Raw genomic sequence first — 26,390 nt, 5'->3', positions numbered from 1 at the left:
AATTTTGGGTGGGGACTTTAACACTGCGCTGAAACCTGCAATGGACAGATCAAACCCACAATCTATCCATTATACACACACACAACGCGCCCTACTGGGCATTGTGGAAGATCATCACCTGACGGACACATGGAGGCACTCACACCCTTCTCTTAGACAGGGCACACATTTCTCCGCAATCCACTCCACCTGGGCGCGCATTGATTATGTCTTCCTCTCTGCTGGACTCACCACATGGCTTGTCAAGACACAACACCTTGCCCGCACCTTCTCAGATCACTCACCAGTCCTTCTAGCCCTGCGCATTCCCCTAGACGTTTCTCCTTACCTGAATTGGCGCCTTAACCCCGCACATCTAACTGATTCAGCCTTTAAAGCAGACCTAGAGCAGGACATACCAGAATTCTTTGACAGCAATGTCAATTCAGTCTCCAGTCTTACTACTGTCTGGGAGGCATTTAAGGTAACCGTGCGGGGATGGTGCATCTCCAAAGGGGGAGGGGTACTCAAATCCCTACGCGGTGAATTGCGAAAACTGGAGGCGGAAATAGGCAAACTTGAGCGCGTAATATCCCTTGGGTCGGGGGGACACACAGTTAAAGCTCAGCTACGGGAAAAAATTAATGAATACTCTGAGGCTGCTGATAAAGAATGCAAATTCCTTGGGAAGCCCTTTACAGCACGTATATATGGCGAGGGGGACAGACCGGGCAGAGCGCTCGCTTCTGCAGTCAGACCGCCTAGGCACAATAATTATGTCACTACACTACTCGATAGTCATGGCATACCTCAGAGGGATCTCCCGGGACAACTCAGGGTCCTTACGGATCATTACACTGCACTTTACACCTCCCACAGACGGGCGCCGCTTGACCTACCCCCCTATCTTGACGACACCGCAATAGCATGGCTTGGCCCGACCCAACAGAAGTTTTTACACCTGGAACTAGAAGTAGATGAAATTAAAGACGCAATTATGTCCATGAAATCGGGCAAGGCCCCAGGCTCAGATGGCCTACCGATAGATTTTTATAAAACCTTTATACACCTACTGGCCCCAATTCTAAAAAGCGTGTACTATTCGGCCCTGGAGGAAGGCACCTTGCCAACGAGTATGCGTGAAGCCCTGATTGCCTCCCTGTTAAAGCCGGGTAAACCACCAGAGCACTGCGATTCGTACAGACCCCTTTCATTGTTAAATACTGACGTCAAAATACTAGCGAAGGTCTTGGCGATCCGCCTGAACCTATTGATGGAGCGCTTGGTCCTGCCGGATCAAGCAGGCTTCGTCCCGAATCGTGCCACCTCCCACAGCCTCCGCACCCTTCATGCAGTGCTACAGGATATAGACCCCAGATGTGAGGCGGCCGCAGTTTTCCTTGACGCCACAAAGGCATTTGATTCCCTGGAGTGGGACTACCTTCTGACGCTGCTGGAGCGTATGGGCACCCCCTTCAGTTTCTTGGATTGGATCCGTCTATTATACCATAAACCACAGGCTGCAGTCCTCTTGAATGGAGCCCGCTCAGAACCTTTCGAGATACATAGAGGCACTCGGCAGGGATGTCCACTATCCCCGGTCCTCTTTGCAATAGCAATTGAGCCTTTAGCGGCCAAGCTTAGGCAGCACCACAATCACCGTTCCCTCATTTACCCGGAAAGGCAACTACTCATATCATTATATGCAGATGATATGACACTCTATATTCACAAGCCACAAGACAACCTTAATCCTATCTTACGTGAGGTCACCAAATTTGGCGCCATCGCGGGAGTACAAATCAACTGGGCTAAGTCGGCCCTGTTTCCCCTGACGGACAAGACCCCACGGTTCCATCTAGACTACCCGCTGCTATGGGAAAACGAAGAACTAAAATATTTGGGGATCAACATCACTAGGAATCAGGAAACCCTTATTCGAGCCAATTACGGCACTGTCCTTGATAAACTGATAGATAACGTCACCAGGTGGATACACCTCCCATTGTCTATGGCAGGTCGTATCTCCTTAATCAAGATGGTGGTACTCCCCAAGATGTTATACCTCTTTACCAATATCCCATACAGCCCGGGAACACACTTCTTCCGGGCCCTTGATTCCCAAATGTCTAGACTCATATGGGGAGGGAAACAGGCCAGGGTCGGATTGAAAACTCTTATGCTCCCCTACGATCAGGGAGGATTCGATGTGCCAAATTTCCGCCTCTATTATGACTGTGCGCAGGGCCACTTTGCCGCGTACTGGCTTCACCCCCCGCCATTTATGGCTCACCTGGCTGTGGAAGATGGATACATGAGACCCGAAAAACCATCAGGCTACCTCTATTCGGAAACCCGGGTAACGAACCGCGACCCCACAACAGTGGACTGCTCTGTGCAAGCGTGGCGCAGGATAACGGCGCGTATGGGCATTGCCATTCTGTACTCCCCTCTCATGGTATTGGCACACGACCCTAGGCTAAGCATTACCCGCGAAGAAATAGGTCGCAAACTGCTCACTAAATTGGCACTACATACTTGGGGGGATCTGTATATACAGGGCCGTTTCCGGACGGCGGCGCAATTCTTCGGGACACACGCACCCTCAGTCATGGACACATTCCTTTATACAAGATTGCGACAGAATGTTCGGGCAGTCACTCCTGACTTCCCGGATGAACCTGAAACCGTGGCTCCATTACATGCTCTCCTACACACTGACACTCCGACACATGTAGTATCCATGCTGTACAAGCACGTGTATGCAGCCTCCAACCCTCCACCTCTCAGAGCTAGACGGGATTGGGATGAGGACCTCGATTCCCCCCTCTCGGACAATCAGTGGGAGGAAAGCTGCTCACACACTAATGCAGTGACTGGTAATGCTCGCCTCCGTCTGGTTCATTTTAAATTCTTGCTCCGACTTTACCATACACCCGCCAAACTATGCCGCTTCGGGCTACGCACAGATGACCGTTGCCTTCGATGCAAAAGAGCGGGTGCCGACTTCATTCACCTCGCCTGGTCCTGCCAGGCTGTAGCGTCATATTGGGTGGAGGTTTTTACAGCTATGTCTGCTATGGTAGGAGTGGTACTCGCACCTTGCCCCAAAATAGCCCTACTGGGGCACTCTCCTCCAACGCTCAAGACGCACCGGAAATTTTTTGCGCTGGGATTCTTACTGGCAAAACGTCACTTGGCCTGCAGGTGGGGGCGGGGGCGTGCCCCCAAATTCAAGACTTGGCTATCGACTATGTCTACTTGGCAGGACCAACTCCACAATTATGCTGACCTACTGCCCCACAAAATGCGTCCCAAGGACCTCTGGGGCCCCCTCACCGCTTACCTTCTCCGAACTAGTGATGACGAACCGGATGAGCCAGACCCGCGTGTGACACTGGTCCGAGCAGAGCCCACGGACACATCCAGGCGTGAGCCTGACCCCTGCTGAGTCGTCCTCGTTCTGCCTCCTTTTTCTCACCCTCCCTCCCCTTCCCCAGACCCCAGCAAACTCCGAGCCTGTCGGGAGGTCCGGGGCACGACCACAGTAGCAACTTCCAGGGTGACTCCCGGCCAGTCCGCCTACATAGAACACCTGGGGATGGGCGGGTCGCTCTCCCATCCCTCCTGGGGCTCCTACCTACAAGTTCGTGCACAATGTGACACATGGCATGTACACAAGTAGCTCACTTTTCAGCTCGCAGATACCTTTACAGACTACATACATTCCATCCCCACTGCAGTTCCAATCAGCCGCTAGGCGGCAGGGCACTCTCAATCCGCTTCCATTCTATCCCAATGCGGGAGATACTCCTCCATCTCGCTCTGCCCCGACAATTCCTCTATATCACATACTATGTATGGTGGCCATGGTGGAGGAAGGGACTAGACACATTGGTTTTCCTCAGTTCTACTCTCAGGTTTTTGGGGGGGGGGGGGGGGGAAACAAAATGAGAGACCTCAACTGTTCAGTGTTTATTTTGAGATTCGCTCTGGGATTTACTCGCAAGATAACAAACCACGTCACAGTTTTTTAACATTTTACAACGCGGCCGGCCCGGAAGGGTTGTAGGCGGCATGCTGTGTTAACTACTTGCTCTTCTCCAAATTGTAAATGACAATTTTGACGTTGCACGTAATTGCTGCCGGCCTGCTATTTAAGGTTGTAGGCAAAAGGGCTGTGTATTAACCTTTTGCACCTAATAAAGGTCTTGAAAAAAAAAAATAACAAAAATAACAAAAATACAAATAACAGGGCCCAGCCCGGCCTACCTCGGGCTTAGCGGGAAATGAGTCTCCAATTTAAACGCCTCCTGGCGCTATGTCCGTTACCGTGACTTCCGGTCGCAGGGGGTGATGGGGATTGTAGTTTTTTGTCCCCCTCACGCTCTCCCCCTCTCGGCGGCCGCACACCGGGTCTCACAAGTGCGGCGGCAGAGGGAGAGCGGGAACCGGAGCACAGAGCTAGCAAGCAGGCTGGTAGAGTAGCTAGCAAAAAGGCTACAGCAGGTAGGTTGCACAAATTCAAAAGCATCCTCCGCTCTGCCGCAAATGAGTCTCCAATTTAAATGCCTGCTGGCGCTATGTCCGTTACCACGACTTCCGGTCGCAGGGGGTAGTGGGGATTGTAGTTTTTTGTCCCCCTCACGCTCTCCCCCTCTCGGCGGCCGCACACCGGGTCTCACAAGTGCGGCGGCGGAGGGAGAGCGGGAACCAGAACACAGAGCTAGCAAGCAGGCTGGTAGAGTAGCTAGCAAAAAGGCTACAGCAGGTAGGTTGCACAAATTCAAAAGCGTCCTCCGCTCTGCCGCAAATGAGTCTCCAATTTAAACGCCTACTGGCGCTATGTCCGTTACCGCGACTTCCGGTCGCAGGGGGTGATGGGGATTGTAGTTTTTTGTCCCCCTCACGCTCTCCCCCTCTCGGCGGCCGCACACCGGGTCTCACAAGTGCGGCGGCGAAGGGAGAGCGGGAACCGGAGCACAGAGCTAGCAAGCAGGCTGGTAGAGTAGCTAGCAAAAAGGCTACAGCAGGTAGGTTGCACAAATTCAAAATGCATGTACGTTTTCCCGGTTTTATTGAAGGGTAACTTTAATAGCCTCCTTCTTCCAATAATGCAGGGCAGAGGCAGAGACAGACTAAATGAATAATGCTTTCCTCTCCTCTCCTCTCCAATTTTTACATGGGTTGCAGCATGTGATTTCAGGGCCGGCGCTCTCAGCCCACTCAGTGCGGTATGCCTCCGGGTGCTTTAGGGCTACGGGGAGCTTCGGGGAGCTTCAGGGCCAGTGCACTTTGGCCCACTCTTCACCCGCTCGTGGCCTGCCCCTGGCTCACGCTCGACCCGCGCTCGACGTGCACCTGATTCCCGCTTCTCACCGCTTCCCTCCTGGTGTGGTATGCTGGACATGGGACGCGGGATGCGAGATGCGGGATGCGGGGTGCTTGATGTCACCAGCACGCTTAGGGCTCACGCCCCCCCCCCTCCCCCGGCACCTGCTTCGAATTCGGCTCGCGGCTCCCGGTTCTGCTCCCGGTTCCGCCTCACAGCCTCAGCGCTTCGCTCCAAACGCTGGTCTAGCACGACTGTTCAGCCTCGACTGCTCTGTTACTGCTCCACCGCGCCCTCTCCAGTGCTAAAGGTCACGTATCACTCCCCTAAACATGGTAACATTGGTTCATCCACAATTAGCCTATTTAATTTACCTATAAGTCCCTTGTAAAGTGCAATATATGTGCCCAGGGCCTATAAATTAAATGCTACTAGTGGGCCTGTAGCAATGATTGTGCCACCCACTTAAGTAGCTCCTTTAACTTGTCTCAGGTCTGTCACTGCAGGGAGTGTACGTGCAGTTTTACTGCCGAGTCGACTTGCCATTCAAAACAAATTCCCAAGTCTTAAACTCCCCTTTTATTACATACAAGTCAGTCCTAGGGTAGGCATTAGGTAGCCAATAGGGCTGAGTGCCATGTTTTTAAAAGGCAAGACATATATGTTTAATGTTAGTTTTACATGTCCTGGTAGTGAAAAACTCCAAAATTCATTTTTCACTACTGTGAGTCCTACCCCTCTTATGGGTTAACATTGGAATTTCTTATTACATTGAGTATGTTTAGTTTCTGATTGAGGAGTAGGACTCTCATGCTTGGTATCTATGGACTTGTAATAATAAACCAGCTTTAATGATGAAGTCGTATTTATTATTACAACTTTAAAAATGCCACTTTTATAAAGTTGGTAATCCAAGGGTTTGGGCCCTACGTCAAACAGCTAGATAGGGCTAGTAAATACAAAAAGTTCAAAACATGTAGCTGACCATTTGTTGAGCTGCCTACTTTTTATGCAGACTCAGACCAAAGTTTCGAATAAGTTGGTCATATAATTTAATTATTCATTTTCTTACATTTCAATTGTTTGCAATTTCCCAAAGACAGATATCAGATACACTTGACAATTCAAATAACATTACAATACAGGTCACAAAACGAATAAGGATTAGAACCGAAAATCCAAATAACAAATAACAATTCACATTAATTTTAGTGAAGTTTCCAGTCCAAGAAAAAACAACCGGTAACCTACGAGAACAATTTAAAACATGCTGAGGTTAGCAACCAGCGGGGGTAAATACATTTATGGCAGAGGAGGATTTTTGTATTCAATACATTCTTTTCCTCAACCACTACTTCTTTCGTTATTGCTGAACAACCCCTGATGGTGAAATTGTGCCTTGTGCCAAAGCATTTCCCAGTTTCCGGGGACTCTCTTCAGGTCTAAGATTGGAGTCTGTAAAACCAAAAAATAAAATAAAAACATACAGAATATTTTAACCAAATCTCCTCTTTCTCATTCTTTTCTATGACCTTAGAAACATTTAAACAGGTAGCTACCGCACGGAGGTCTTGATTATCCTTTAAAGTCAAGGAGATTGTTGTGGATGTGTTTTCCTAAGAAAGAGGGGGGGGCAGAGATACTTTGTAACTGCTGGTTTCTGAAGGTTAATGTATCTGTCAAATATTAGCTATCATCCTAGCAGATTACACTTACTTAGGAAAAGTGTCCTTTATTCCTGACACTGTCGCCACTGACTCGTCTTTGGAGATGGGAATGATGCTGAGATTTTCGTTTTTCGACTCCCTATGGACATAATAACATTCATTTGTATACGCTGGAAGGTTTGCACTGTTTATGACTGCGAGCGGCATTAATGTTTATTCGATGCAGCACTCACTTTTGCGGGTTGGATATCATTGCCAATTTCTTATTTGTTAAAGGCATTTGGGAGATTTATTGCAGGCGTTCTCCTACAGGCTCAAAGCTTCCATGTGGTTCAGCTGTTAAGCTGAAGGCACTAGCAGGGGCATTAGATAGGGCCAGTCTTTTTTTCAGCACACTTTAAAAACACATTTAGTTATTGTTTCCAAGTACTCACACGCATTTGTATCCCGATTCTATTGACAATCTTCCTGCGGTCAATTTGCTTGGACACTGTCATTTCGTCCGTTCTTCTGCCGCTTTAAGTACACTTCCTGTTCCTTCTCCCTTGTGGCTTCAGCTGCTGCCCAAGCGGTTCTGGTACATATAGTGTTTGGTAACGAGGTGATTTTTAGGTTTCGCCTGGCCGTAGCACTGCACAGCAGTGCTCGCGCAGGCGAAATTTAATGTTATCTCAGTATTGGGGACTTGAACCCGCCCCTTCTTCCATTGGCTACCTCCATAAATGAAGGCTAGCCATTGGAAGACATGGTTGTCAATCACTCTTTCCCCCGTCACGACACAATTCGGGGGCGTTTCTGGGTCTTTTTTTAAGTCCCGCCCCTTTCGTCGTCATGCCTTTCTGGGCGTTTTTTGTTGCCGGGACTTCATACGACCGGTAAGCATTTCTCCTTTCCCCACCATTAACCTCGGCGATTCCGAGTACATGCTTTCACGTTCCCCACATTTCTTTTCTCACGTTTGCATAACTCTTCGCTTTCGTAACAGATGTCGCAGGATGAATTGAGGGGTCTGAGACCAGCGCGTCACCTCATAGCTGGTAAGACAAACTGTTAAAATTCCTGGCGCTGGCTTCCTTTGCAATCTGCCGAATTCAGTCGCTTGAGGGGAGACTCATTGGTTGTACACTCGAGGTCGGCAACGCAATCAAACATCCCAGTCTCGACTCTCAGACAGAGCCAGCGTTTCACTTTGTCTTTCGGTGGGCCCCCTCCTGCTGGCAAGCGAACTTGGATGCCAAGAGTGCAGCCCAAACCGTGGGCCAGTCTCACTACCGGCAGACGGTGGAAGGTCTTTTATGCCGGCGTCTGTGCGGGAATATAACCCGAAGGCATGCGGGCCCTGTCACTCAGCTCTTTTTTTCGTAGTTTTACCTGGCACGAACTCTCACTTTTTTTCACAAGTACCACTACTTCCGGGCAGTGCCCTTGTAGTGTGCAAACCCTATGCCATGTACTGTGCCCGTTGTGAAGCATTCTGTAGGCTCCACTTGCTGCTGCCAGTTTACAGTGCAGCTTGTAGGCCACCTAGTCTTTCGAGATGCCAAGGGAAATCGCCCCTTTCACTAAGTGGCCGTGGAGTCGCCTACCTCGTAAAGTGTTCTGACTGCATGCTCTTTAAACAGTGTTTGTGCAAGTACTAACGAGCGTCCCTTTATCTGTTGTGGTGTTGAAGAAACAGGCGAGTTGTTTTCTAGAGATTAGGTGAGAAGTGTATCCCTTAGGCGCCCTTCTCTGCTCTCAACCTCTGGGGCCTGGCTCGATCGAAGACTTCAGGGGTCTGACACCCTCGGCTGGCGTAGGGTTCGTTTCTCGATGGTGGCTTGCGCCTGTGATCAAACTATCTTTTAGGGGAAAAAAAGTTGAAAAATTCAGTTTGCTGTTATTGTGTTTCACTTTCAACCTGATTCCGCTTTCTGCATAAGTGAGATGGAATCCACTGGTCCTGTCACTTCTCCGAGCGATGGGGGAGGTGAACGGGTGTTGAGAAAAAGGAAAGAGGGGGATTGAGGGAACCAATGAGAGGCGGCCTGGAGAACACTGCATCACACCCCTGTCCCGGAGGAATGGACTTTTCCTCAGAAAAACAAGTCTACCCAGCGTGAACGAACGCGCGAGTCGGATGTCTGCACCAGGCCTTTATATTTGTTTTTCTTGTGTCTATTCTTTTGAATAAGACTGTTTGCCAGCTTCTTCGCCTTACAGTAAATTGTTCTGGGTGAATGAGCTATAGTGTCTGGCTTAGAAATATTTTTCTGCCAACCACTCAGAGTGTAGGATGGTTGGGCCGTATGCGAGCTGATGTTTGTGCCTACGGCCGAGATAAACACTTGTGGCCCAAGGGCAGCGCGAGAACCAGACGCTGCATCCCCCCCTCGTTGCTTGTGTGTGTGAGCTCCTCACCCTCCCCCCCTCGTTGCTTGTGTGTGTGAGCTCCTCACCCTCCTCCCCCTCGTTGCTTGTGTGCGTGAACTCCTCACCCTCCCCCCCTCGTTGCTTGTGTGCATGAGCTCCTCACCCTCCCCCCTCGTTGCTTTTGTGCGTGAGCTCCTCACCCCCTCTCCCCACTGTATTTGGGTGCTAATCTGGTACAAATACGGAGTGTCTTTTGCAGACTCTGCTGTTTATGTGGTAAAATGGCAACATAATACTGGCGCAGTGTTCCGCTGAATGTCCTATCTTGCTGCATTATTTTGCCACATGTCACATAATTTTGTCCTCCATTCGTGGATGATACCTTTATATTTGCATACATTCTTTGACATGTAATGAAACAGGAGGAGCTTTACTGTATTGATTAGTTGCAGGACATAAGACCTTAGCCGGTCTATGGCTGAAAAAAAAACAGGCACACTTTTAGCTATCGTGTGCCTCAGCTGTCCGACACTATCTCGTCTCCCTTCAGTGATATGATAGGACAAAAAAAAAACAAATGTGTTTTACTTGTATACCAAACTCATTTTTTCACACGTCAAGTAGGTTTTTAAAGCATCTCGCCTCTTGGTCAAGTTGATATTTCATAACATTTGAGAGCCCTAGTTTATAAAATATGTTAACTCCTCACCAAATTAACATTTTGTTGCTTTTAGCTCAACAAATATTACAGATCTTATATGGCACATTTTATATATATTTACGGGTTCTAACTGTACCGTTTTCATGAAAGTATTATCTCCTTTTGAGGAAATACTAATGACATTTGACCTGTTTGTAAAAAATGCTTAAAATGTGATTTTTTTTTTGTTTCTAAGGGCCCCTATTTCTGTAGAGACTAGATTGCCGACTAAGGTGGAAATTGTGATAGGTCAAGGATGACACAGCTTAGTTGAGGGAAATCCGTGAGAATAAGCTACTGGTCTCCAGGTGGCAAAGCCGGAGATGTAGCCATTAGGGCATATATCCTCCTTTGTCTAAAGCTTTTAGCAACATAATCAAGATGCATTATTTGTAATGTCTCCTGTTAGTGCACAACATAAACATTGCAGCCCTCTCTTCTGACATTTCTGCCCCCTCATTATATCTTCCCCTGCTCCTTAAAACAAACTCCCAAGATAACAAGCAATGCAATAGGTCTCGCATTAGGAATGTTTGAGCTATTGGTATTGTAAATGACACATTTTTTATTTTTGTGTTGGTTTTGAAAATAGTGAAATTAATAGCTTTGTCATTTACAATGCCAATAGTTATAACTTTCGCAAATGTGACACCTACAGCCTTTGTAATGCAATATGTGTTGCATTTACGTGACTTAGATGTATTGATATTACAATTAACAATTGCTTTTGGTTTTTTTAAATAATTAATACTTAAATAAAAGTTATTGTAATTTATAATGGCAATAGCTTAAACTTTTGTAAATTACTTTAGTGAAGATTATGTTCAATGTATTTTATTGTGACGAAAATCCAAGAACAGAAGTGAAATATTAACTTTTTTTGTGACATTTACAATAAAGCTTGAAACATTGAGAGAACATATTTGAACCAGTTGTTGTTGAATGGTTGCACTGATTGATGCTGTGGTGGCTCTGAGTGATGCTGTGGTAGCGCATAGTGAGGTTGTGGTGCCCCTGAGTGATGCTGTGGTGATGCGATAGACACACAAATAAAAATGTTGTCATTTACAATGCCAATAGCTCTAACTTTGGCAAAGGCGAAACCGTTGCATTGTAAATGCTTGTTAGTCATTGCATTGGGCCCTTATGCGTGTGCTTTATTCTGGATGCTGATTTGTGAATTCACATAACGTTGCACAGAAGATGAACCCTATTATATTTAGGATCTTGTTATCTCAGCAGTGACTGGGGTAGATTTTTATCGTTGAAAGTTTTGACAATGCATTATCTTCTCGAGATTTCAGATATTTAATTTAGGCCCGAGATTGTGCTATTAAACTTCAGGATAAGATACACCTCTTTCTGTAGCAGTATCCTTTCGGTGTCCCCACCTCTTGGTGTTTGTTTTGCAACCCATAGGACTGTCCATTTAATGTCTCTTTCACTATGGCTCACTTCGATGAAGTGGCTTACCATGGGAACATTTATCACTTTTGTACGAATCCGAGGATTTGTTGCGTTCATTCAATCCCTGCTGGACTAAAAAGAATAAACTAAAAAGCCCAGGTATAAGTGCTAGAGTCTTGATTTAATGTGACTTAAAAATACCCGTATTACCTTGTAATGGAGTGCCATCATTTTCCATATAAATGACCACAGTGGCATCTGCTCCAGTGGGGTGGGGCGGCGGAGTTAAAAAACACAGAAAAGAAAAAAAGAAAATATTACTTACTTGCTGGCTAATACCTAACCTCCGTCCTCTTCTGTTAACCGGAAGCAAACAGGCTCCCAGACTCTCCTAGTTAATCACGATGCTGCTGTCACCAGCATGACGTCTGCATGGTCCTGCTTGATCTGAGCCACCTGGTCCGGAGCTTAGGCAGGCAGCAGGAGTCTGTGCATGGTCTCCACCCAGGGTGTGCAATACAGCCGGTGGGAGAACATACCAAGTGCGCATGACTGTTTAGCCGGCCATACCGTCATGCGCACTTAAGTGCACCAACCACCCCTCCTTCTGTGGTTTGTAACGGCAGCCAAGCCCCGCCCTGCCCCAAAACTGACTTCAACACGGAAAAATAAAATGATAATAACATTGTGTTATCATTTTATTTCTCTTTTTTGCACAGCTGAAAAGCAGTGGGGCAACGTTCCCCCGCCTCAGCGGAGGAGGCGTCGCTGAATGTGCACTACATTTTATACCATACCAGACTTTACTTTAGCTCTTGCTTCAGAGAACTTCACACAAATGCCTCATGCAGCACGACTGCAGGTTTGTAAAAAATAAATATTATTGCTATCCAATACCCTGTTACTCAAATAACAGCCCCAGCATCCTGCTGGGGCTGCTCGGTGCTGCTGCAGTTCAAGCCACTGGCATCCAGGTGTCACAAACACCTCCCTCTCAGTGCCTCAAGCTATTTCACTCATCGTAGAATCAAGCTCATACCACACATCACTGGTCTTGTGCATTCAAGACTTCCACATAATGGGCAAATTACTGATCTTCTAGGACTCAATATCACATCGCTGACCAGCTGCACCTTAGTGCGAGCCTTCCACTTTTCAGTGTCTCTCGGCTCATACACTGTTTATCACTCGGGTACCAGATATTACCTGATGTTATCAATCCAGCAGTCAACACCGAGAGGTAGAAACATGTTCAGGTTGAGCCAAATCGTGAAGTAGTCATCCGTCTGGCGATAGCACATCCAGTTCACAACCTCCTCCTTGTCCAGTTTGGCCTCCAGTTGGTTCCCAAGACATCCTGGGGCTGAATGGAACAGCCGCAGACAGCAATGAATGATATAGATAAAAGAGAAAGGGAGATAAATAGTCAGATGGCATGCATGGGTGAGAGACAAGGGGACAGAGAGGGAAACAGAGGGGACGAGAGAAAAACAGAGATAATGAGAGAGAAAAGTAGTGCGAAGGAAGGAGAACGAAAGTGAGCAAAAGGGTGGTCCAGGTGACAGATAATACAAATGATTGCAAATTTGTAATGTAACAGAAATACATGCATGGAAGGTCGAGGCAAGTCGAACGGGTGCACAAAGAAGATGAGAGCGAGAAAAAGATTGTGTATGTAAAAAAAAAAGGAAAAAAGAAAGAAGAAAATACAAGTGGGATAGAAACAAAATACAGTAAAGTTAGAGGGAACAATGCTCGACTTAGTCTGTTCCTGCATCCTTGCGCAGCATATTTAAGCCAGCATTGATTATGACTGCCTGAAAACTAAGAACACTTTTCCTCCCCCTTTTTTTCAGAATGTACACCACACAAAAATAGTTGTTGATAAGAGGAGTTGCTATTTTTAAATATACTTACCAGTACCTATTACTCTGAGTTCAGTCTTACTCATTTGTCATTACAAATTTGGGGGCATATTATCAAGGACCGATGTTAAAATTATCGCCGTTTTATCGGCAGGAAACTGCCGATAAAACGGCGATAATGGGCTTGATAATACGCCCTTGTTAATTCCCATAGAAGCCCATGTTAACATCAGAACATGGGCTTCTATGGGAATTCCCAAGGGCGTATTATCAAGCCCATTATCGCTGTTTTAGCGGCAGTTTCCTGCCGATAAAACAGCGATAATTTTAACACCGGTCCTTGATAATATGCCCCTAAATGTGTCCGCTTCAACAGACAGGCCATTCAATCTCCAATCATAACAAAGTATATATGAATGGCTACTTGTGCCAGGCACAAGAAACACAGCCCACTGCCAGCGCATGCAGCATATACCAAGTTGTATAAAATATATCTTCTCAGCACACGCATATTTGGCCTGTCTGACCACCCAAGGGAGAGGAAAGAAGGAAGATATTAAATGAAACGAGGATTATTGGACGCAATCGAAGTACCAGTATTTTAAATTACCTCGTTGTCCCCTTCCTCATTTTAATCATCACTAATGGGACATACCCAAGTCAACAGCTGGGACAAGTAAGTTTTGCAAAGGCAAGGAATGACATACTGAAACAAACAGTGTCTTAAGATCAGTCGATTGTAAGGGCTGAAAGGGTGACATGTTCAGCAATGTAGATAGTTATTTTAAATACTAGAGTGGATCTTTGGCACAACCTTTATTAACCATTGGAAAAACCTAGAATAGCAGCAAAACGTTTTAGGGTTACTGTGGATGGCAGCCTTTATTTGAGACCACAGATTGGAGCCGTTGCCTCCAAATGTGTATTCCTCCTAAAAATTATAAAAAGATCATTAGTTTTCTTCTAATCGAAGCTTTAAAAATGGCTACGGTGACCATTACCTCAAGACTGACATTTTTCCTAAAGATGTCATTCATAGACTACAAGTCCTGCAAAATGAAGCTGCTCGTCTTACTTATAAACTCCCAAACAAAAAACACATATAATACTTGTTTTAAAGTAACTCCATTGGCTACCATTAAGACAAACGATGCAGTTTAAGACAAGTTGTCCCACTTTTAAAACACTGAATGTATGCCCTCCCCCATTTTCGGACTAAAACGATTAAGAAATGTAATCTAAGTGGATTAAGATCCTCTACATCATACTACATGACGATTCCAAGATTGCGACGAAATGCATGGGCGGTTCAGCTTCTCTGTCCAAGTACCTGCTTTGTGGAACTTCCTTCCAGATCATTTGCGCTATGAAAATGACTGCCACTTTTTAAACAAGCTTCTAAAAATCTGGATTTTTAGACAAGCTTTTTTATTTAACCAATTTCTTTTTTTGTTCCTCTGATCTCTTTATGCCCCTTAGACCACTTAGCGCCAAGTAACCAGAAAGAGTTTTATTAATTTAGAAATACATTTTTATTACATAACTAGGGCACAAAATTAATTTATTAGGCCTTAGTCTGTTTGCACTGACAACTGCAGAAAACATATTTTTAACAGTTTAACGAGCCGGTTTCTTAAGCGCATGTTTTTCCTTCTGTGTTTTTCCATTTCATAAAATTGTCAAAATGGGATTCATTTCATAGAGTTGATTTCTTACACTGTATCTATTTGTGTGCTTTTGGAGGAAGCCATGTCAGGGATATTCTCTTATCTTTGAATAATCAAGGCTGTTTCTGCCTGCAGCTACAACTGTAGTGCCTAAACATTTTAAATGGCTTATTGTTTAGTTTGCCTCATTAGTCTAATGTAATTTCCATTGTTTATAGGCTTAGAGAATCATTATTTATTAATAGTAATTTAGGCGGTGCTTAAAGTAGTCTACTTTATGTAGCACCATTTCTGAAACATTGATTGGTTTATGTCTTGTAAATGTATTAGTTCAGCTCTATGATACCTGCTATGTAAAGAGTGTTTTGTCCATTTTTCTAAAACCATGAAATGTGACTTTTCTGGGTTATGTGCCAGACTCTTCTTAGTTTTGTGGCAAATATTTCCTTGTTTCCATTCGGAGCAATGCACATGTCAGACGGTTAGCTAACTTTAAAATGAGACTTTCCCTTAACTTACGAACTGAGTAGATGTATACTAGTTTGTTAATTAATTTTATTTCGATTTGATTTTGATTATGGCTAATATGCTTATGTCATGACCTATCACAGTTGAGTTTATTTTTATGTATTATTAATGCCGATTTTAATTTAACTAGCTACTTTTTGTCTTCTGTAATAATTCTTAATTTGAATAAACCTTCACGGTTTTACCTTTTAATAATGTCCTGCAAATGTTTTTTTTATTGCACTAGAGGCCAGGTCCTTGGTGATTCACATGGCACCATTTCAGGGCATTATCCCCTTTGAATTCACTGGTGCGAAGTGCTAATAAACCATTGGTGAAATGTAGTCAACCAAGTTCAATTATTATAACATAACATAGCTTCTAACACTGAGGCCTTTTCACAAGTGGGACCCAGAAACCTAGTGACAGGACGGGCTAAAGAAATACCTTTAAGAAGGTGTGAAGAACAGAAAACTAGCAATCCTCCACTCCAACCCATTATTCTCTAAAAGTGTTAACAGCAGCCCACTGAACCTTAAGGGCAGACAATCTTAAACCCAAAGGTAAAGAAAATGATGTGAACATTTTCTCCTCTCAAAAATCTGTACCCCCTGCCACTACTAGATCCTTAGAGAATCCTCTTCTCTGCAAGCCAACCAACTTGAACCTTTAGGCTGTTGCCTTTCTCTTTCTCGCTTTTGAATCAGGGACGGCTGGTGTCCAGGGGCAAGATGGTCATCGCCCTGCTACCCTGCAGGGGTAAAAAATGTGAAATAGAAAACCGAGCAGCTAGCAATAAATTGTGCTGGCAGCTCAGTGAGCAAGCATGTGTAAATCTGGGGTTTTCTTTGAGGCGGTGGGGGAGAATGCCCCTTAGCTCTATGCATGCCTTAGCCAGACGAAGATTTCTTTGACCTAGAGCCAGAAAGCAGGGCAGTGACAACACACTAATGGGCGCGGACTATGTATCACTGCCAGAATAGAGTTTGAGTTTGGGCATAATTTGCATGGCCCAGGGAGGAGTCGGACACCCTCCATGAATTTCAATGGCTGGGGGCAGGGCAGTCCGACTGAGACCCCGGCAGCAACAGTTGTTCATTTTCAAAATGATTGCTGGGCTGGGGTCTGGGGAGGAGTCGAAATCCAGCAGTTTTCAATTCCTTCCAGTATTAGACCTTTTCCATACGGCTTTTTCCACTTATCACTGTCTGCAGTCCAGTCACAGGGGGCCTCATTTATGAGAATTGACGCATTGCTGCGTGAAAGCAGCGATGCGTCACTTCTCAGTGCGCACTCCTTGTGACATTCCTGATGCGTCATATTTAATGTATGACGCATCATGTCGCAAGGAGTTACAGATACGTCAGTATTTCTGACGTATCTGTAAGCGCAAAAGTGAAGCATTGCTGGACTGTGTCACAAAAGTGACGCAACTCCAGCAGTGCGTCCTTTCACATGGGGCAAGCCCCATGTGAAAGGGCCTGCGTCAGTCTTACGCCTGCTGTGAGGCAGGCGCAAGATTTTGACGCAACGGCGTCCTAAAAGTGACGCAGTGAAATCTCATAGATTTCACTGCGTCACTTCTACGACCCTTCCTTGCGTCAATACGCCCCCCTTGCATACATTATACCTGACGCAGGTATAATGTGGCGCAGGGGTTTACAAAGTGACGCATCTACCTAGATGCGTCACTTTGAAAATATGGCGCAACAAGGCGCATTTTTTTACGCCACTGGTGCGTCACAAAATGCACCGGCGGCGTAAAAGTGACGCAGAGCCTCATAAATGAGGCGCCTGGCGCGAGAACATTCCACTGGTCAGTTACTACTACGTTATTAAAAATCAATTGCGTCCCTGTGTTGCTTCCCTAGCTGTACCCACTGTTTTGCTTCTGCCCACACCTGCCTTGTTGATGCTTGATCAAATAATACTTAGGGAGACATTGACTCGCACCAGAATCAGAAGGCCCCAAAATAACCCCGTTAGGCAAGCAGGGACGGCTCTAGGGTGGACAGATGCTGAAGTGTGAGAGGAAGGGCCTCAGACTTGGTTTACGGGAGTGAGGAAATCGCACGTTTCCCAGTCAGAGCACTGTGAATTAAGCACTGGTTGCTGAGTCCGTGTGGAACTTCAAGGTAAAAGTCTCGCTGCACCCCCTTCGAGCCAGCCCCCAAAACAGGCTGCCTCAGCCTTTCATCCTTCCTAAGATAAAATGAGTATTCTGAGTTTAGTAGTACAAATGTGTTTTATCGATAGCATTGTAAAAGTGTGATGGCAAGCCCTATAAAAGAGCTATGTATTATTAGGATGACTTTTCCCACACCCAAACTTTCAAAATGGCCCACTTCTCTAACACTCCGAACCTCCACTTCTCTAACACCCAGAACCACACACTTTCCACATTGACATCGTCCACGCCTCGACTGCCACCAGACACTCCCTGCCTCCTCCATTCACAATTTTCTCTCACACCCGGCTGCTGGTGCGGGGCTGGCAAGAGGATACCCGCCCGCAAATACAGAGCAGGGAACCAGAGCGCTGGAGGGAGATGGCAGGCAGGCGATGAATAGGGCAGGCATGTAACCAGTGCAGCACAGGCAGAAGGATCACACAGTACAGGCAGCTACAGGCGCTGAACAGAGAGACGGTCCGCTGAGCAGGCAGGTAGCAGGCACTGAGCAATCCTGCAGTTGGTGGATACAAGCACATTGTAGCATAATGCTGGCATGACCACAAGCGGCTTTGGAGCAGGCAGATAAAAGACACACTGCAGAGAGATGGAAGGCGTCTCAAGCCGGTCAATAAAGCAATAAAGACACATCACAGACATGTCACAGGCAGAGAGTAGACATGTACGCAACCTCCTGCGGCTTGTACCAGTGCACCCGGTGCCGACTTCTGGGGCTCCGTGTGCGCAAGTATATTATAGGTTTAAAAGCACCTGCTGCAGCGTTCCTTGCCTCCAGCAATTTTCATACAATAAAAATGTCAAGAAAACTTCAGTGACCATGTTGTTCCTGGAGTGAGATCAGAGTTTTGTCTAGTGGAAGTTTTGATTCAAAGTAGAGCAGAAGGTTAATATGCCTATTGCAAAAGATGTGTACCTTGCAGGTTCTGGCATGTTTTCCCTGGTGCATTCCCCAAAGTGGTGTCGGTGGGCCCTTTGAAATGCTCTATCCTTTCCTGCATAATCCCCTCCAGTAGTAATGCAGGGGAGGGGAGGCTGAAATCCCTTGGGCAGATAGTTGTATTGCAATGAGAGGGTGTGCAGCGAGGAGCTGGCCTAGAGGGCTGCAATCATGAGTCTACTAAACTTTATCAATGTTTTACTCTGTAAACGATTTTCATTATTGTTTTTGTGTATATTAAATTGCTTTTCTGATTTGGAAACGCTGTAATAATATATGACCAAGGATTTTTTATCTCTTGGAACGAAGGTTATTTTTCTTTCTCTGGTCAATGGTTGTTGCACTGACGCGTGTGCTGTTTACTTATTCCTGCTGATCTGTGCTGGAGGAGATACTCACATAAGAACGGGGAAAAATGTAACCTTTTCATCAGATTTAAGGCTGAAAGTACTTGCTTACTATTTACTTTGGAAACCATTTTCTAGTCTCCCAGCCAGTTTTGTTTGATTGCAGGAGGTGGAGTGGGTTGCAGCATTAGTTGTCTCACCAGCTCATATAATAAAAACAAATATATAAAAAATACATATACATATGTATAGAGGGGCTTTGAGACAACCTTGTTCACCCATTGGTCTCGTTCAGCTTCCATTCACATGTTGCTTCTGCCCACTATAGCGTACACCATGAGCAATGGCTTTTTTCAACTGTGAAATAAGGCATATTTCCTGGTTACACATGGGCTAGTGGTCAAATTCTTTACTTGTCACATGCTTTTTACTTTTTATTCTTTATAAAAAAAAATTTTTATTTGTTTATCTGTGTATGTTTAAAATGGGTCTTCTGTTACTAAAGGTTGGCAAGACACTGACAGCTCAAGCCAGGCTTGAACTTGAAGTTCAAGCCTGGCTTGAGTTTTTAATCCAGAAGCTCTGGATTAGCTCGAGTTTCTGTTGGAATCTAGAGCCCATAATGAGCGGATCTTTCATGTGGCTTTTGCCTGTCTGCGTCCCTCCCTCTGCCCAGGATCTGGCCTTATGGTCAGAGCTGCTGACTAGGGAACTAGGTTTGAGTCTCGGCTCAAAATACTGTGATTCTGGGCAAATCACTTAATCTCCCCATACCTATAACCAATGTGTGCGAGTGTTATCTTGTGTAATGTAACCGGTGCTCATGTAAAGAGCTCAGCCTTCAGGTCGAGTTTGTGCTATGTATAACAACTGCAGAAACATGCACTTAAAGGTAAAAACAAAGCCTTAACATAAGGAAAGACAAATAGATGCCCATTCACTGGCTGATTTGTGCATAATGAAACAAAATAACTCAGATAAATCACTGCTTCCCCATGTAAATTCCATCATCTCCGGCAAATATTTTATTTTTCTAAAACTATGTTTTCTTCACACTTGTGCTTTAAAATGCTATATTTGGATCCTCTTTTTTCAACAATTTGCAGTTAACATGTGGTGCAAAAGCCACCATTTGACTCAATTTTTTCCAAATGTTTCCTGCGTGGGAGAAGCCCCCCTCCAGCACGCTCCTTTTGCACTTTAGACTCACTTGCTCTTTATATTCGGGTACAAAAATTTCACCTCACCACTTAAAAAATCTACCAGACACCACTGCTTACAATATCTTGGAGGAAGTACATTTCCAAAAAGATCCTTACCTGTGGTGCTCCATTTGTGACAGAAATTGTAAGAAATCTGAGGATTTAATCAGCACTCTTGGGAAGAAAAAAATGTTCTACTGAGATTATTTACTACTAGATTTTGCACTTCCTAAATGTGATTTGCTGAAAGACTTATGAGGAACTTCTCTACCCACACTAAAATGCTGTTGTAATCTTGTTAAAAGATAGGGATTTAGGGGAGAGGTCGTGGTTAAGCAACATGGTTGAGCATACCCATTTATCTGAGCTCCGCTGACTCCTGACTTGGCATCCAACATGATCCTGGTCCTGGACCACCCCGTGGCCTGTGAGCAATATGCAGCCCAGAATGCCTAAACACACTCTGCCTGATTGGCTTGGGAACAATGAGCACAGCCAGAAATTGCCATGACAATGAAGGGCTTAGCCGACTGAGGCAAGATAGCAGCTCCATTGAGCCCGATCCACCTCTGACTCCGTACGGACGTGAACGGCACTTCCCTGGGACTACTGATGCCACAGGCCTGCGGGGATGGGTGGAGCAAAGAATAGAGGAAGCCTCTGATGGCACATGGACTGGCGAACCACTGAGGGGGAAACAAAGATACAGTACACACCTCCACCCAGACCATTCCTAGCGACTGAGTGCCACTGCTGGGCATTGTCAGTGCAGGGGGGGTGCAGCGGCCTACACAAGATCCTTTCCCACAGACTACAGCATCCCAGAGGCTTCAGGAGAGCAAGACGAATCCTGTGGATGGGCGTAATGGTGAGTTAATTCCAGACCCCACAGGTTGTGCACAGAAAGTGGGCAGAGCTGAGGCTGGGTGAAAGCCTCAGTTACAAGGACTGAGCCGGAGTACTCCTGCTCTCCTATTACTGGTGAGAGGTGCGCTCTTTCCCTCCTCTTAGAACTAGAGAGTGAGGGCCACATTTGGGGCACAAGCGGGTTTAGCCTAAAGAAACCAAGGTGCTGCCACAATCTCTGAGGCATCTGAAACAATCTCTGAGGCAGGTTGCTGCTATGGGGTGACCCCGGGACGACTGTAGCATGGACTGATGGGAGCCGCGGCAAACTAGGGCCCTGACCATTCTTTGGCTTGGTGGGGTCTGCAAACAGAGCCCCCCACCCTCATGTGTGGGAGATTGCGTCCTAGGAGTGGCACTGAGAGGGGATAGGTGAGGAACTGCCTACCTAGTGCCCACATGCTGCCTCCCACGAAGAAACTAGTGATGTTAGGGGACTGAGTGCTAGAATCTGCTGCACGTGATGTAGATCGCCTCATGCAGCTGATATCACTGAGACAAGTAGAAGGTCCCTGGGGAGAGTGAGGTTGAGAATCCCCCAGTCTCCTTGTCCCCCTTCATTACTGTTTCTTGTAGCATGTGGCTACGCCTGAGGGAGAATACCATGGATCAACATCATCACCCCTGGGCATTACAACAGACCCGAATCGATCAATACACAGGGGATACCTGCACCACTGAAATAACTGATGTAGAGATTGGCAGAGATGCAACCTGGACTCTGGAGCCTTCTGGGGCCCAGATCATTGCTACTATAGCACAGTCTAACTGTACAATGGAGACCAAGATTGACACACTCAGGCTCGAAACTAACCTGCACAAAGACAACAACTGCTCGCTGACTATGAAGAAAGAGATTCAGAGACTTTCCATGGAGATGGTGGAGCTACGGCGACTGGGCAGACAACAGCTGCCCATGCCCAATGTCTGGAAGACAAGCTTGAAGACCTGAAGGGCTGGTCTTGGAGTAACAATGTCCGTTTTGTGAGATTCCAGGAATGAGCAGAGAGAACCACCCTGAGTTATTCCTGGAGCATTGGCTATGAGGGGTGCCACAGTCACAGGGACTATCATCTTCATGATCGAGCGGTTGCACAAAGCCCTTGCTCCGGTGCCACCACCAGGCACCCCCGACGACAATCATAGTGAAAATATTGAACTATAGAGACAGAGATGCAATCCTGAGAGCAGTATGCATCGGAGAAGACCCACAACATGACAATAGATCGATCTGTATCTTTCCAGACTATACACAAAAGGTACAACAACAGTTCAATACTTTTGTAGCAGTCAAACAAAAACTAAAAGCTATAAGTACATGCTGCTGATTCCCACCACAGCTAAAATAATCTTCAAGGGTAGATTGCATCTCTGCGCCTTTCCGGGCGAGGTGTGGGAGTGGCTGGAAAGGAATGGCAGACTGGGAGCAGTGTCTATGATGGGAAAGTCGGGCCAATGGTTGGGGAGAGCCGTGGACATGGCATACAGGTGGAGCACTTCGTGGTCCAGGCAGACACCACATTGGGCTTGGTAGAGGGGAATTTTGTTTTCGAGATGAATCAACATTGGGTACGCCTCTCCACAATGAGAAAATGAGGAAACAGTGAACTCTTAACATGAGGATCCCTGAACTAGAAGTTCTAGTGCGCTGATGCTGGAATGGAGTGCTTGAGAGCCACTTGAGGCGCGGTGCTTGGAGACCCGGCTCCTTGGGACATTGAAGATGTGAAAGACTCAGTAGGGAACTGTGAGTGGGGATGCCAGAGAAGGCAAGGATACTGATGGGGGAGAAATGGCCATGGGGTTGGGAAAGACCTGAATATGGAAAACGGCCCAAACTGGAGCCAGTAATGCAGCTAATTATCTAAGTACCACCACACCACTTGGTGGCAGGCCACAAGGACCTTCCTGAGACACCTGCTCTACTGGGAGGCGCCGAGACTAGTTGGCTCTGGTGGCCCATGGGCAGCTGTATCTCTCCACAAACTGTGTTAAGTTTAACTTTAGTACTAAGGAAACCTGAGGCCCTCAACGCCTTGGGCACTGGTACATTTAATATGCTCCACTGTTGGTAGTGCATTGAGAAAGCATCAGAACATTTGTTACAAAATGTGTTTAGCTGTGGGAAAGGGGAGGAAGTAGGACAACAGAAAGAAAGCACAAACCTGATGTATGACAAATTGCCTTAACGAGGACTCTAGCCCACAGCAACATCACTCCCCAGACCAACGGAGGCCGTAGAGATACAAGAAAGATGGCAGTGCAACTTCATCTCCCTGATGCCAATACTGAGATTAGCAATAGACTGGCATGTATACTGACACCCTGAGGATAGCCACGTAGAATATGAGTAGCCTAAATGTATACACAAAACGATACAGAACACACACTTACCTGAGACATCAGGGCATGAAAGTAGACTTGATACAGGAGAGACATTTGAAGGAGGGAAAAGCAAAAAAAATAGGAAGAAGTGGCGGGAACAAATGTACTCTGCCATGTACTCCTCCTATGCCAGGGGTGTCACAATCTGGATTTGTTCTGGATTCTCTTTCCAACATCGATACTCCACAACTGGCATGGACGGCTGCTATATTATGGTCTATGGACTGTTGGATGGGATGGGAGCATGCTTTGTGAACTCTTATGTCCCAAAAAGGAACGACAAGCTTTTCTTTAAAAAATGTAATCAAAGCATGCTCCCATACATTGACATACCACTATTTGGGCTGGAGATTTCAATTGCATCCTGGGCGGTTACCTGAATCACCACCCACCAAAACTCCTCATGATCCCAGGCATGACAGCTGCATTGGAGAATACTATGAAACTGCTGAACTGTGTTGACATATGGACAGTCTGGCACCCCATAGAAGATCTGTACTGTTGTCACTCTAGCACATACGACATGTACAGCCACCTGGACTGTATGCTTGTAACTGAGGATGTGGGAGCCAGGTTTCGAGGGGCCTGCTACCCAAATAGATTTCCCTCTCACCATTCCCCCTAGGCCTGGAGTATGAAGGTGGTCCCAGATTGGAACTGACCTGGCGCATGAGGCCCTTGAGGATGTAGTCTTCCAAAATGCCATCAAAGATTGCCTGGAATGATATCTTGACACTAACTGGGGCACCATGGGGACAAAGGAGACTGAAAGGGAAGCCTTGAAAGCAGTGGCCCAAGGCAAATGTATGTCTATGATATGCAGGATTATGCCACAGGAGGCATAATTAGCACAATTGCAAAACTGAGGGGGTTACTCAACTGATTGGGAGCTGCAACAATAATGTTAGAGAGAGATGGCGGAAACATAGCACGCATTAGACATGCACACCACGCAAGATTAAAGGCAAGTGTAGTACCTCGAAGGGGTAGGGGTAGGCAGGCTGCTTGCTTGGCTCCTCAAGCGAGAAGGCCACTGTTAACTACTATTGACCATAAACAGGTCGGGCAGGACAGCAGCGATAACACTGGACAGTATCAATAATACTTTAGCTGATTACTTGACAGGTCCAATCCCTGCGCCAAATCCGTCTTTTGGAAGCCAGGCACTGCTGTGTAGGGTGTTCATTTACTTCAACAAGGGTTAAAAACTAAAGCCTGACACCGAAGTAAGTGTTATCATGCACTGCATTTACTAAAATGCATCAGGCAAACAGAGTTCTGGGATGTGAGGCAGTGTGCGCCCACCCTCCTCCTGTTTAAAAAGGCTCCTTTGAGCTTTTGAGCTGATGAGTTCTGTTTGGTGCATCTGCAAACAGCGAGTGGTACAGAAACCTGAGAAGACTTTGGGTTGCATTTCCAGCACCCCCAAAAATATTATGTGCTCTCTACTGAAGGACAACTATCCGGAAACACGTGTCTAGAGATACACAGCACTGGCTGCACCAACAAGGGGAAAAACTAAAGACTGACACCGAAGTAAGTGTTATCATGCACTGCATTTACTAAGATGCATCCAGGCAAACTGAATGCTAGGATGTGAGGCAATGTGCATCCACCCTCCTCCTATTATAGTTAAATGTTGATTTTTCGGTCCAAGGAGGGCCATCTTAAGGTATCTGAGCCACTTGGGGCCCCAATCGGCAGCCAAACGCCTACTTTACAAGACCCATAAACACCCAAATCCCAAAATACTCCACAGATTATGTCCATCAATAAAACAACCTCACCAGCCCCTCCTCGGAGTGCAGATGTCGCAACCTTATCATCATCAGCCAGAGCATTAATCTTACGAGGTATACACTGCTTTGACTTTACGCATCTACCTTGCCCAACTGATCATCGATGCATGAAGTCATCACCCCCTCTTGCAAACAACAACATCTGCATGATGGCTCTGTAATCTACCATTCACCCAACCAAAAATTCCACCCGGGCATGACACTCGTTATATCAGCTTCTCCCCGGCAGGCAAAGAAGGACCCTCTGACATTACAAATGTACACAGATAAGGACCATCCACGAGGGGCACGCGTCTATTTACAAGACGCGGTGAGTCAGCATGCTATTCTAAACAGGAGTGCAATATTAAAGCTGACTGGCACAACAAAGCCTGAACAACATAAGATCCAACAACATAGTAGAAGTACAAGCCTAACCAATAGACACCAGGGAACTAAATAACAACTATCACCTAATTGGACACAGGCATCGCAACCCAGGTTTGGTAGTACAGGGATCAATTTTCCCTATGGGACATTGACATGAGGAAATTGAAACCCACACCTTATCAAAGCCCTTTGCTTCTAGCACTGCCTGTTCCACCAGAGATATCCAGCGCAAACCATGGAGTGTAAAGTGGGGCAACCGACCCCGATTATTCACCAGTAGCACAGGAGGGCCTACAAATAACAAAAATTCAATAATCAGGTTGCCTAGCTGTACATCAAATGGTAAGGTGTGGAGCCCAGCAGCCAGAGTCACATCCCAAACCTGGGCCTCAAGGGATGCATGAGATCACCAGCATTGTGCCCCTATCTTGGCCCAGCGTCTAACATTTTGCTCATGGATGGAATGAATTCCCATCCTTATTACTTGACTTTGACTACCCCTGCTGTAGAAAAACTGGATGCAGACACCAATACCTTTAGTTAGCTTCAAAGAATACCACAATAAAGCCAGAAAAGCCTGCACGGAAGAGTGAAAGGGAGACTCTTGCTTAATATCGCCACAGACCTTCTGTGGGACCAAGAACATTTAGGCTTGGGTGTATCCTGGATCCAATGCATCAAAATCTCTGCGCCTTCTTTTGCAGAGCAGCACCTCACATGATTTATTTTGAACCTACACATCCATCCAAGAAAGAAAAGCAAATTAGAAAAAAGTGCT

At 46.1% G+C, this 26,390-nt stretch overlaps 1 protein-coding gene across 1 annotated transcript in view; it reads right to left on the bottom strand.

Annotated features, from left to right (window-relative positions):
- Nucleotides 1-26,390, bottom strand: part of LOC147668717 (phosphatidylcholine-sterol acyltransferase-like) — a 302,002-nt gene that overhangs the window by 73,174 nt on the left and 202,438 nt on the right. Inside the window, exon 2 of the mRNA XM_086948485.1 lies at nt 12,644-12,800. Coding sequence (XP_086804611.1) covers nt 12,644-12,800 — 157 coding nt within the window. The remainder of the gene's footprint in view (nt 1-12,643; nt 12,801-26,390) is intronic.

This window comes from Lissotriton vulgaris, unplaced genomic scaffold, assembly GCF_964263255.1.
Source record: "Lissotriton vulgaris unplaced genomic scaffold, aLisVul1.2 SCAFFOLD_1144, whole genome shotgun sequence".
Lineage (NCBI taxonomy): Eukaryota > Metazoa > Chordata > Amphibia > Caudata > Salamandridae > Lissotriton > Lissotriton vulgaris.
The sequence above is the reverse complement of the archived record's forward strand: the minus strand, read 5'-3'. Positions and strand labels throughout refer to the sequence as shown.